The 11,380-nt window shown below is 54.2% G+C and overlaps 1 protein-coding gene across 2 annotated transcripts in view; it reads left to right on the forward strand.

Annotated features, from left to right (window-relative positions):
* The window catches only part of TBC1D9B (TBC1 domain family member 9B), a 41,636-nt gene extending 31,830 nt beyond the window's left edge, over positions 1-9,806 (forward strand). Inside the window, exons 15-22 of one of the 2 annotated variants that reach the window (XM_082723548.1) lie at positions 536-604; positions 1,767-2,007; positions 2,380-2,445; positions 3,671-3,742; positions 3,978-4,028; positions 5,419-5,481; positions 5,996-6,102; positions 7,114-9,806. In XM_082723548.1, the coding sequence (XP_082579674.1) occupies positions 536-604; positions 1,767-2,007; positions 2,380-2,445; positions 3,671-3,742; positions 3,978-4,028; positions 5,419-5,481; positions 5,996-6,102; positions 7,114-7,800 (1,356 nt within the window). In that variant the 3' untranslated portion in view covers positions 7,801-9,806. The remainder of the gene's footprint in view (positions 1-535; positions 605-1,766; positions 2,008-2,379; positions 2,446-3,670; positions 3,743-3,977; positions 4,029-5,418; positions 5,482-5,995; positions 6,103-7,113) is intronic. The other variant, XM_082723549.1, reaches the window with a different exon arrangement.
* The last annotated feature ends 1,574 nt before the right edge of the window (positions 9,807-11,380 follow it).

The raw sequence follows: 11,380 nt of genomic DNA on the forward strand, positions 1-11,380 counted from the left end.
TTTCTTTGACACCCCAGCACCTAAAAGCCAAGGGTCATCCTCCTGTGGGCTGAGTCCTCCAGCCTGGCTTCCCCCATGCTCCTGGGTAATCACATTCAGCCACCCTCCACCCTCCTTACCCAACCCACTGTGCCTCTACTACAAGCCTTTGTCCTCCCCAACTCTGGAGAGATCCCTTACCAGGAAGTTCTAGGACACCTTCCAGAGAGCCCGTGCCAGAGTCTTTCAAAGGATCCAGACAGTGGTCACTGCATTATTGCCCTCACCCTGTGTCCCTGACTGGATGTTTGGGACAGAAAGGCCCCTGTGGCACTCCCCACGAAGGAACTTGGAGTGTGGACTGAGTGGTGGGATGGGTGACCAGGGATAAGCGTATGGTCCACACCTCCTTCCCTGAATGGACTGCCGTCCTGGGCTTAGCCAACTGGCAGCACCCTGGCAGGGTGGTTTGTCTTAGCCTTTGTCCGCTGGGGGTTCTCTTAGAGACCTGGAACTTAAGAATCCGTTAGTACATCCTGTTGCCCTTTCCTTCTAGGTCCGAGCTATACCTGGGGACATTGGTTTCTCAATTGAAGAGCTGGAGGACCTCTACATGGTGTTTAAGGTGACAGCCAAGACCAAGGGCAGGCCCAGTATCCCAGTCTAAGTGCGTCCCCTAAGTCTCCTAAGTGCGTCCTCAGTGCAGCAACCTCCTGCCAAAGGAAAGATCTATTTTTTTTTTAAGATTTTATTTGAGAGAGCATGAGTGGGGAAGAGAAGGAGAAGCAGGCTTCCCACAAGTAGGGACAAGCAGAGAGCCCAACGTGGGGCTCCATCCCAGAACCCTGGGATCATGACCTGAGTTGAAGGCAAACACTTAACCAACTGAGCCATCCAGGCGCCCCGAGAAATCAGTTTACAAGCATCCTTAAATGTAGTTACCACAGACTTCCTAGGGCAGAATTTATTCCTTCAGGGAGTTTAGGCAGGATACTTTCTTAAGAGGCAGAAAATCCACTCAAGTCAGCTTACAGTTACGTGAGAGGAGATATATTGGTTCATGTTACTGGAAAGTCTAGGAATGCATGCATAGCTTCATGCATGGCTAGATCCAGGTGCTTAAACATGCTGCCCAGCTCCCCTACTTCAGATGTTCTCTGGACCGCTCTTCCTACAGAATGGCAGGACTCTCGTCTGCAGCTCCAGGCTCATCCCGTTCTCTCAGGGGAAAGAGCCTTTTCTTTCCAAGTGGTTTTAACAAGAAGTCCAGGATTAATTGTTGGACTGACTCAGGTTGGTGCTGTGGCTACAGGAGGGTGTTTGTTGAGCCAAATCTAGGCCGTGTGCCCAGCTCACAGCCTGAGGATGGGGCAGGAGGGGCTCAACCCCAAAACTTTCACATGCTGTTAATGGAAGGGGAGAGGTTGTGAAGGGCAGGCAGAAACAGCGAAGTCCAGACCACCTGTTGTCGGTTCCCGGCGGCCTCTGGTTTGACACTCAGACCTGAGCCTTATAGTCACAAGGGTCCAGTCGGTGCTGCCTCCCACCCGCTGTGGCCTGCTGTAGCCAGCAGCCTTAGGGCTGTGTTTCCGCTCCTGCATCTGTCCATGAGAGGCCGATGGGGCCTGTGTGGGCAGTTCTGTGAGATGCTGTGTCGGGCTGGTGCTCCCCGGCCCGGGACTCTGCAGGCTCCGAAAGAGTGGATAGGACACATGGACCAGCTGGGCAGTCCTGAGTGCCGGGGCGCTGGGGGGCCCAGCCATCTCACCAGGCTGTGTCCCCTGCAGGCCAAGCACTTGGCAAGTCAGTACTGGGGGGGCAGCCGGCCCACTGCTGTGCGTCGGGACCCCAGCCTGCCCTACCTGGAGCAGTACCGCATTGACGCCAGCCAGTTCCGGGAGCTCTTCACCAGCCTGACGCCCTGGGCCTGTGGCGCCCACACGCCAGTCTTGGCAGGGCGCATGTTCCGGCTCCTAGATGAAAACAGGGACTCTCTGATCAACTTCAAGGAGTTTGTGATGGGGATGAGTGAGTAGCTCCAGGGCCCTGCCCCCAGAAGCCTCCAGATGCCAGCCCCACCAGTTCTCCCACTGCAGCAGCAGCCTTGATATGGAAATTGCAGTTTTCCCACTGGGGACATGAGGGCATCCAGTGGGGTCCTCCCCACCACTTCCCCTCCCTTGGGCCATAGCTGCTTGGGATGGGTCTGCCAGCTCTGAGAAGGGCAAAGCTCGGGGAAAGTGGGGGGCCTGGGGCTCCCTCCAGAGAGCTCTCCAGGAGAGAGGCTGGAAGGAGGGATATACCAGAACCCACTCAAAGGGAAGGGGCTCCAGTGGGGACTGGCAGGGGGGCTTTGGTGCCCTGTTGTTGGCAGGCCTCCTCACTGGCTTCCCTTTGCAGGTGGGATGTACCATGGGGACCTGACCGACAAGCTCAAGGCCCTCTACAAGCTGCACCTGCCCCCAGGTGAGGGCCTCCTCACCAGTCAGGCCTCTCGTGCATGGGGTGGCGACCCTGCTGTGTAGCCTATAGCAGGAGCTGCTCTCCCTGGGCTCTCTGCACTGCCTGAGCTTCCCAGGGTCACCAGCAGGCCACAGGGGGAGAAGGATGATAGGCAGCAAGTTCTCAGGCCGAATCCCGTAGTCTGCCGGTTCCCAGTGCATGGCCCGGCTCACCCTGCCCAGCACGGAGAGTTCTCCAAGATGAGGTTCCTTGTTTCCACCGGGAAACGAAGACTCAGGCTGGGGTGAATTCCAGCCCAGGGGTGGAGCTGCCAGGTCCCTGCCACTGCTCACCAGCTGCCACAGGGCTGCGTGGAGCTGGTGGCACAGTGGTGTTCAGAACACAGTGCTGCATGCGCCCCCGAGGCTGTCACTTCATCGGCCCAGAATGTGGTTCTAGCACTACCTGGGGGTTGGTTCTGGGTGGCCAGAGCTGGAAGCCGCAGGCCTGGACCTAGGTGTTCTCACCTATGGCTGGTTTTTGCCTGTAATTCAACATGAACAGTGGCCTCAGGCATGCCTCCAGGGAAGGTTGGTGCCAGCCACCTCTGACCATGTGGAGGGAAAGGCCTGGGCTGGGTAGACCCCACTGGGCCAGGCTCCTCCCGGTGAGGGCACGTGGGACCATCTTCGCCCACTCCCAAGCCACCTGTGTCTGCCCTGCTCCATCCAGGGCTCCCAGAGCCCACACCCTGCCACCTCCCCCCAGTGCCACCTGTTCAACCCCTGTCATTGCATTCCTGTCTGCACAGGAGGTAGGGAGAACGAGTCCCCCCACACTCACACACACAGAACCACGTGGCTCCCAAACCCTGGGGACCACATCATCATCCAGAACATACCAGTGGGGAACGATGCCCAAGATGCGTAGAGTGAGAAGAGCAAGTCCCTTGCATGTGGCTGGTCCCCATGCAGCTGCCCACAGGGGCCTGGTCCCCTCAGGACGCTCTGCACTACACCCGCAGGGCGGGAGGGAGGCTGGCTGTTGGCGGGACTCCCGGACTCCCAGCTACGAATGACGGGTTATTCAGATGAGCCACGTGTAATGTTATCAGACACAACGTGGAAGTCAAGAAAGGAGCAATACCCAAGATCCGTGGTCCTTGTTACCGCTCTGCCCATACCATATCTCGGGGCCCTGTGGTGGCGCACCTCACTGTGCTCTCACTCCCCTTTCTCTCTGAGCACAGCCCTGAGCCCGGAGGAGGCTGAGTCAGCCCTGGAAGCTACCCACTACTTCACGGAAGACAGCTCCTCAGAAGGTGAGTGCCACTGGCCCCAGTGATGAGGGGGGAGCTTCTGGCCTTGCTGTGGGGCAGTCGTGCTGTGGGACCTGCACAGGTGCGGCCCTCGGTGGGATTGGGGAGCCACGGGTGACGGCAACGGCCTCTCTCTGGGAGGGCCCCCGGGGTGGTCTCACTCCTGTTTCTCTTGTCTCTGCCTTCCTGGACCTTGGTCTCTCCCTCCCTCTCTCTACTCCTCCGCTCTCCCTTCCAGCATCTCCTTTGGCCTCAGATCTGGACCTTTTCCTGCCCTGGGAGGCTCAAGGTCAGTCCCTGGGGGCCAGGGGCACCTGCTTTGTGCTGGGCTGTGTCTGCCTAACACCCCCACCCCCCACCACACATGGTCGGGAGGCCTGGACACGCTTGGTCCCTCCTTGGTCCAGGGATGCCTCCTGTGAGAATGAGGTCTGAGGAGGACCCAGGACCAAGCTGCAGCATACTAGGGAGGAGGGAGGTGGCCTCTGTGCTAGTCGAGGGGCATAGCAAGTGAGGGCATACGGCACAGTACTAGGCATCAGCTTCCCAGTCGCACGAGAACAGCATTCTATCATCAGGCTCAAGGGAGAAAGTCCAAACACCATCATGGCAACAGTGGGAAACGGACAGGCAGCAGGGGAGGAGGGCGGTGGAAAACGTTCTCATGGCCTACACAGCTCTTCTGATAAGGAGAGAGAGATTTGTGGGGTGCCTTTTTGAAGGTGTTCCCTGCTACACGTAAAGCCCATTGAGAGCGTCATATCCAGGGTGATGGGGCATTCCGGGCCTGGGGTTCACCGGCCAAAACCCCAGCCTGTCAGTTCTCATGGTAGATACTGCCCAGCAAGGATGACACAGAGCCAAGAGAGAGATGAAACACAGTGCATATCAGGATACCCAAGGCAGGCCTGCCGATGGTGTCAAAGGCTTAATTTGAACTTGAGGAAGCCTGAGGACCTTGATTTCAGGTACACAAAGCAAAGAAGCAGATGGGTCTTCTGTTACCATGAGAATCTAGGAAAATCACAGGCACTTCTGGCCTTTCCCAGGGGCTTCTAGTTAAGGCCGGGGCCTGGGGGTAAAGAGCCCTATCCTCAGACCCCACGCAGCCCCAGGCAGTGGGTCTCCACTCCACAGTGAGAAAGAAGCCTGAGCCCAGAGGCTTTCTGCTGCTAACTGCGCTGGGAGGCTGCCACCCACTGAGGGACCCCTGGTGGCCTTGCCACCCCCAGGTCTGGGAGAGCTGGGCTGCCAGCTCCTCCCCACATTCATGGGCTTCATAGCAGACAGTGTGGGCCAACTCCAGCAAATGTGTCACTTTGAGAAACAGGGTGCCCAGGATGGATTTCCTATACATAAAACTCCTCTCATCAGTCAGTGTGCTGGTTGGTGGAGGGTTGAACTGAGGATCAGGACTGCTCTTAGTTTGACCCTTTTCAGAAGACAGTACAGAAATTAGTTCTTGGGCTTTTCTCCCCGCGGTCTGAGACTCGTGTTCCTTGGCAGAGAGGAAGGCGGGCCTGGTGGCACGTCGGTCCCTGTGAGCAGGTGAAGAGCGTGAGTGGGCGCTGGGCCCACTGCTCCTGCAGGAGGCCAGAGCGGGCTGCTCGCGGGCCTCCTTGGTTTGTGATTGCAAACAGGAGTGTTCCCTGTGTGCTTTCTCTTTTCTGGTCGTCCAGAAACTCTACGGCAGGAAGAGCAAGAAAGAGGCGGAAATGAAGACAGCCAAGAAAAAAGAGGAGGTAGAGGCAGGCCGTTTTTCGTGGTGCTGATCCAGATCCCAGGGCCCTGGGGCTGGGCTGTCCTCCCTGTGGGTGGGACCTCCACCCAGAGAAGCCTGCTGCGGGTGGAAGCCACTCTCATCAGTCCCAGGCCTGAATCTCGTGGCTGCCACCCCTCGCGCCCATCACCACCTCCTTTCAGGGCAGCTGCTTTCTTTCAGGACCTCTCTACGTATCCAGTCTCCCTCCCTCTCCTGCCAGCCTCTCCCCACCCTTCACATCCCTCCTTCGCCATGTTGGGAGAGACAGGGTGGGGCCATCTTCATCAGCTCAGGCCTTACTTTAGCATAAGAACTCGGGGAAGACATCGGGTGTTCTGGAGTGTTCTTTCCAACACCACCTCCCTAAAAACCAGGGTGTTTTGTAAAAGGACCCAGGTAACCCCGTGCCAGACAACACTAAAACCCACTCACTACCTGCTACTGGCTCCCAGCTCTTTCTCTAATTTGACAGATTTTTTTCTCCCAACTCACAGAGGAGAAGGGGACCAGCCCTCCCGACTATCGGCACTACCTTCGCTTGTGGGCCAAAGAGAAGGAGGTTCAGAAGGAGACAATTAAGGATCTCCCCAAAATGAACCAGGTAGGCCCACTGAGAGCCCACAACAGACACTTTCGAGGCTGGGTTCCCCCTAACCCAGCAGTTCCCCTCCCTCCCTCCCAACACTCCCTGGAGGGCGGAAGTTCTCCTGCCTACCTGCTGTACCTGCCAGTCAGACAGCCATCAGGGAGGATTCCAGAAGGACAGGGGCCAGTTCTTTGGGGCTTTATCCTGGATGGTGTATCGTGGCAATGATCCATTCACATTTCATCAGTATCTACACACCAGAGAAGCAGTAGGGAAGGTTAACCTCTGACACACAGAGACCCACACAACCCCTTTTATAAGACAGCCTCACAGTGCCCCTGTTCCTCCCAGGCTCCTCCTCAGTGCCGTGCCCACCCAGGCCATCTCTGCCCATGGCCCCTTTTTCAGTTGCTGGCCTCTGGGTCGGGAGCCCAGCATCTGGCCAAGGGTCTCAGAGCCGGGGCCACAGCCCGACCACAGCCCTGCCCTGCCCAGAGGGGCCCCCTGCAGTCTGGGCACTCTCTTACCTGTGTCCCGAAGAGTGGGGTTCCCCGTGGAGCAAGGCAGGAGGCCTGAGTGTGTAGTGTCAGACCTCTGCACCCCCTCACCCGACCCAGGCTCTGCTTGCTTTGTCCTCACCCTCCATCCTGGTCATAGATACAAAAAACTCAAAGTGATTGCAAAACACACTGAAGAAGTCCTTGTAGCCGCTGAATCTGGAAGGTCCTGATAGAAATTGGCCTGACTCTGCCCGCAGCATCGCTATAGGGATAGGGAGAGGCTTTCAGTCACCCTCCATGCTGAAAGAAAGGCAACTGAGAGAGAACGCTCTTCTAAGGCTATGATACTAGTCAAGGCACTTTCCCTCTTTGCACTTCCATGTCCCAGTCTGTGAAAAGGGCACAAGGCATAGGTCTTGGAGACCATGAACAGGACAGCGCAGCGCTGGCATTCTGGCCAATTCCAGGCCAGACTAACCCATCTTTCACCATCTCCCTGTCCTTCCTCTGTGTCTCCCCGGCAAAGGAACAGTTCATTGAGCTGTGCAAGACGCTGTACAATATGTTCAGTGAGGACCCCATGGAGCAGGCCCTGTACCACGCCATCGCCACCGTGGCCAGCCTACTGCTCCGCATCGGCGAGGTGGGGAAGAAGTTTTCCGCCCCACCAGGCAGGAAGCCCAGGGCCGGTGCCGCTGAGGAAGACGAGCCACCAGCCCCTGACCCCACACAGGACCCAGCCCTGGAGCTTCAACCTCCAGCTGCAGGGGACCCCCAGGCCAAAGCCGGTGGGGACACCCACCTCGGGAAGGCTCCCCAGGAGACCCAGGTGGTGGGTGACGCGGGTAGTGGTGAGGGCCGGGGCTCCCCGTCCCAGCTGCTGTCCGACGACGAAACCAAAGACGACATGTCCATGTCCTCGTACTCGGTGGTCAGCACTGGCTCCCTGCAGTGTGAGGACCTGGCCGATGACACGGTGCTGGTGGGCGCTGAGGCCCGTGGCCCCCCAGCCCCCACTCGTGGCGGGGGCACTGTCGACACGGACTGGTGCATCTCCTTCGAGCAGATCTTGGCCTCCATCCTGACAGAGTCCGTCCTGGTGAACTTCTTTGAGAAGAGGGTGGACATTGGACTCAAGATCAAGGACCAAAAGAAGGTGGAGAGACAGTTCAGCACCTCCAGTGACCTCGAACAGTCTGGAGTTTCAGGCTGACAGGGACCTGGCCTGTCTCTCCTCCCCACCCCCTCCTCCCTCCTGTTCTGTTTGCTCTCTCAGGACACACCTCTCCTGTTCTCCCTGGATGCAGTGAGCTGTAAATGGAAAAAAAGGCAGAGTAGCCACAGTAGGGCCCAGACAGAGGCTCCCAGCCTCTTCTTCCTGCCTGCCTGGCGGGACCTGCCTTGGTCCCTGTGTCGTCGTGTCAGAGGTCGCCCATCCTGGCCTGCTTGCCCAGTGCCTCTGTGCCCCATTCTGTGGCCAGGCCACACTGCACCTTCCACACTTGGGGTGAGGGGGTGGGGGTCCTGGTGCTTTCTAGGAGCCTGGAGCCTGAGCCCCTGGCTCAGCTCCTGGGGTGCACCAGAGCGGACCATGAGAGCATTACTCTATATCCTCTCTCAGCTCGTCAGCCTTACCGTTTACCTTACAAGCACATCCCTCAGGTCCTGCTAGATTTCCTTGTATTCATTTCGGTTGGCAGAAAATCACACTGTGCGCAATGCCTTAATAAACCCCCAAAAGAACTCAATACCACACTGTGTACAGAGCCTTCATGTGGCCTCAGCTACTGCTTGGCTTCTGGCTTCCTCCCAGGTGGGGGCCCAGGACATGTTCCAGGGGTTCTAGCCACTCAGACCCCCACAGGGGTGGGGCTTCAGGGCCCCCAGGGAGAAGGACAACACAGAAGGTGCTGCTCCAGGCCCAGAAGAGCTTAAGCTGACGTCTACCAACGGGGGAGGTCCCAAGCTCCACAGGTACAAACAGCCTGGGCCGAGTGTGCAGGTGTGGGCTTGGGCCTGGACTTGGGCTGTAGCAAGCACTTGGGTTCAGTAAGGTGTTGTGGGGCCACAGGTGACAGACTGAGCCAAGAGCACCCCCTAGCTTTGCAGCAAAAGCTGATCTTCAGTGTCTAACATTCAGCCCCCCATCCCCACCACATGGGGCAGCTCTTCTACCAAAAGATACATCTGAGGGACACCTTGGTGGCTTAGTTGGTTAAGCGTCTGCCTTCAGCTCAGGTCATGGTCCCAGGGTCCTGGAATAAAGCCCGGCATTGGACTCCCTGCTCAGCCTGGAGCCTGCTTCTCCCTTTACCTGCAGCTTCCTCTGCTGGCTCACTCTCTCTGACAAGTAAATAAAACCTTTAAAAAATATATACAGATCTGAGGCTGGGAGGCTTTTTCCTCTGTTTTTGTTGTTGTTTTGTAAGTAGGCTCCGTGCCCAGCCTGGAGCCCAGTGTGGGGTTTGAACTCCCGACCCTGAAATCAAGACCCTAGCTCAGCTCGAGTAGATATCTTAACCAAGTGAGCCACCCAGGCGCCTCTGTTTTTGTTTTTGAATTTAATAGCTTTATTGAGGCATAATTTACATGTCATAAAATTCACTTATTTTGAGTTATAATTCAATGATTTTGAGTAAATTTATAGTGTGACTATCACCACCATGCAATTTTAGAATACTTCCATCACCTGAGACATACCCTCCTACCCATGTGCAGCAAATCCCTGTTTCTACCCCCAGCCCTAAGCAACTGCTAATCTACTTTCTATCTTTAGATTTTATGGCTGGTTGTTTAAATAACAGTCTCCATGATTTTACCTTGTTCACAGCTGCTGGGAACGCAGCAAAACAATAGCAAGGAAACTGAATAACTTGGCTTTCTTAACAACAACAAAAAATGTCAATCAATGTAACTTCCTTTCTAGTATTTACACAAACTGACTATATGCTTTGCCATAAAGTAATTTCAAAGGGCTCAAACCAGAAAGACCATATTCTTGGCCATAATGAAATTAAGTAAAGATAAACATAAAAATTCTACAAAGTAGGCAGTTTTAAGTCTTAAATTGTAATCAAGTAGGTTTAAATAATGTGAAATTTGGATATGTATTTTATATATCATGTGGAAGTCTAAATGTAATATCCCAAAGAAACTGAAGAATATAAAACAGGAATCTAGCCTTTCATATGATAAATGAAATAAAAATGTACAATAGTACTTTCATCTATTAATCATTCAACCTCCAATGACATTCAAAATGACAACTAGAACAGTAACTCTGAAAAATAGATGGGTAATACAAGTAAAGCTTTAAAAATATTTTCCTTCTGTAAATGAATGTAATTATATTTTAAAACTGCTTACAGCTGATGTTGTACCAAACCACATCAATTTTTATAATTCCCAAGAAAACTATATGAAGTTTTAAAATTTACATATTTGTTGTGAAAGGAAAAGTAGAAAAATGATTTTTCCTAGTATTTGAGATTACTCAGTACTTTTTTTAAAAGATTGTATTATCTATTTGACAGAGAGGGATCACAAGTAGGCAGAGAGGGAGAAGCAGTCTCCCCACTGAGCATAGAGCCCCATGCGGGGCTCAGTCCCTGGACCCCAAGATCGTGACCTGAGCCAAAGGCAGAGGCTTAATCCACTGAGCCACCCAGGCACCCCTACTCCGAAGTTTTAAGATTTTATTTATTTATCAATGAGAGAGAAATGCAGAGGGAGAAGCAGGCTCCCTACAGAGCTGGGAGCCCAACTGGGGGACTCATTCCCAGGATCCTGGGATCATGACCCCGACACAACTGACTGAGCCACCCAGGCACCCGAAGATTACTCAGTATTTTTGTGTTTATTTTTTTATCTTTTTCAAACCTGAACCCATACTGCATATAAAAATAACAAGATTTTAGAGAGAGTGCACGTGCCTGGGTGTGGGGGCAGAGGGAACAGGAGAAATCTCAAACAGGAGAGGAAGACTCTCAAGCAGACGCTGTGCTCACTGGATCTCACAGTTCCGGAGATTGTGACCAGAGCCGAAATCAAGTCATACGCTGCACTGTTTTGCCAACTGAGTCGTCAAGGTGTCCCATGAAATTGTTCTGCTCTTTTCATTAAGCATAGAACACTCTTTTCAGCTGCCTTCTGCTTTTAGCCACAATAACTCAAACAGGTGGGAATAAACAAAGACCACCCAAATGAGAACAGGGACTGTGTATCTAGAGCTTTCTAGAAAAGGAGCCATCCATCATCCCTTGCATTTGGCACAGACTCAAGGTAGAGGAGTGGGAAAGCCTTAAGCATGAAAACAAGGGAAGGCTTCAGGGGGTGTGCTGATTAGAGGCTGTTGGCCTGAAAGGAGAAGCTGGCTAACTGGAAGAATTTCTTCTGTGTTGGTGTGATGAGCGTAATTGGCTTTCTCTGGTTGGTCCTGAGATGAAGACGGAAGTGCAAAATATAAGGAAATTGGCCCTTATTGATCGAGCCCTGTCTGTCCTAGAGGTTGTAGGTTGGCTTGGAGGGTTGGGGGTTGGTTTTCATGTGTGGTCTGGTCACAGTCTGTTTGTAAATCCAGCCTCTTAAACATTTTTTAAAGATTTTATCTATTGGGGCGCCTGGGTGGCTCAGTGGGTTAAGCCGCTGCCTTCGGCTCAGGTCGTGATCTCAGGGTCCTGGGATCGAGTCCCGCGTCGGGCTCTCTGCTCAGCAGGGAGCCTGCTTCCCTCTCTCTCTCCCTCTCTGCCTGCCTCTCCATCTACTTGTGATTTCTCTCTGTAAAATAAATAAAT

This window comes from Mustela nivalis (genome assembly GCF_964662115.1).
Source record: "Mustela nivalis genome assembly, chromosome: 3".
Lineage (NCBI taxonomy): Eukaryota > Metazoa > Chordata > Mammalia > Carnivora > Mustelidae > Mustela > Mustela nivalis.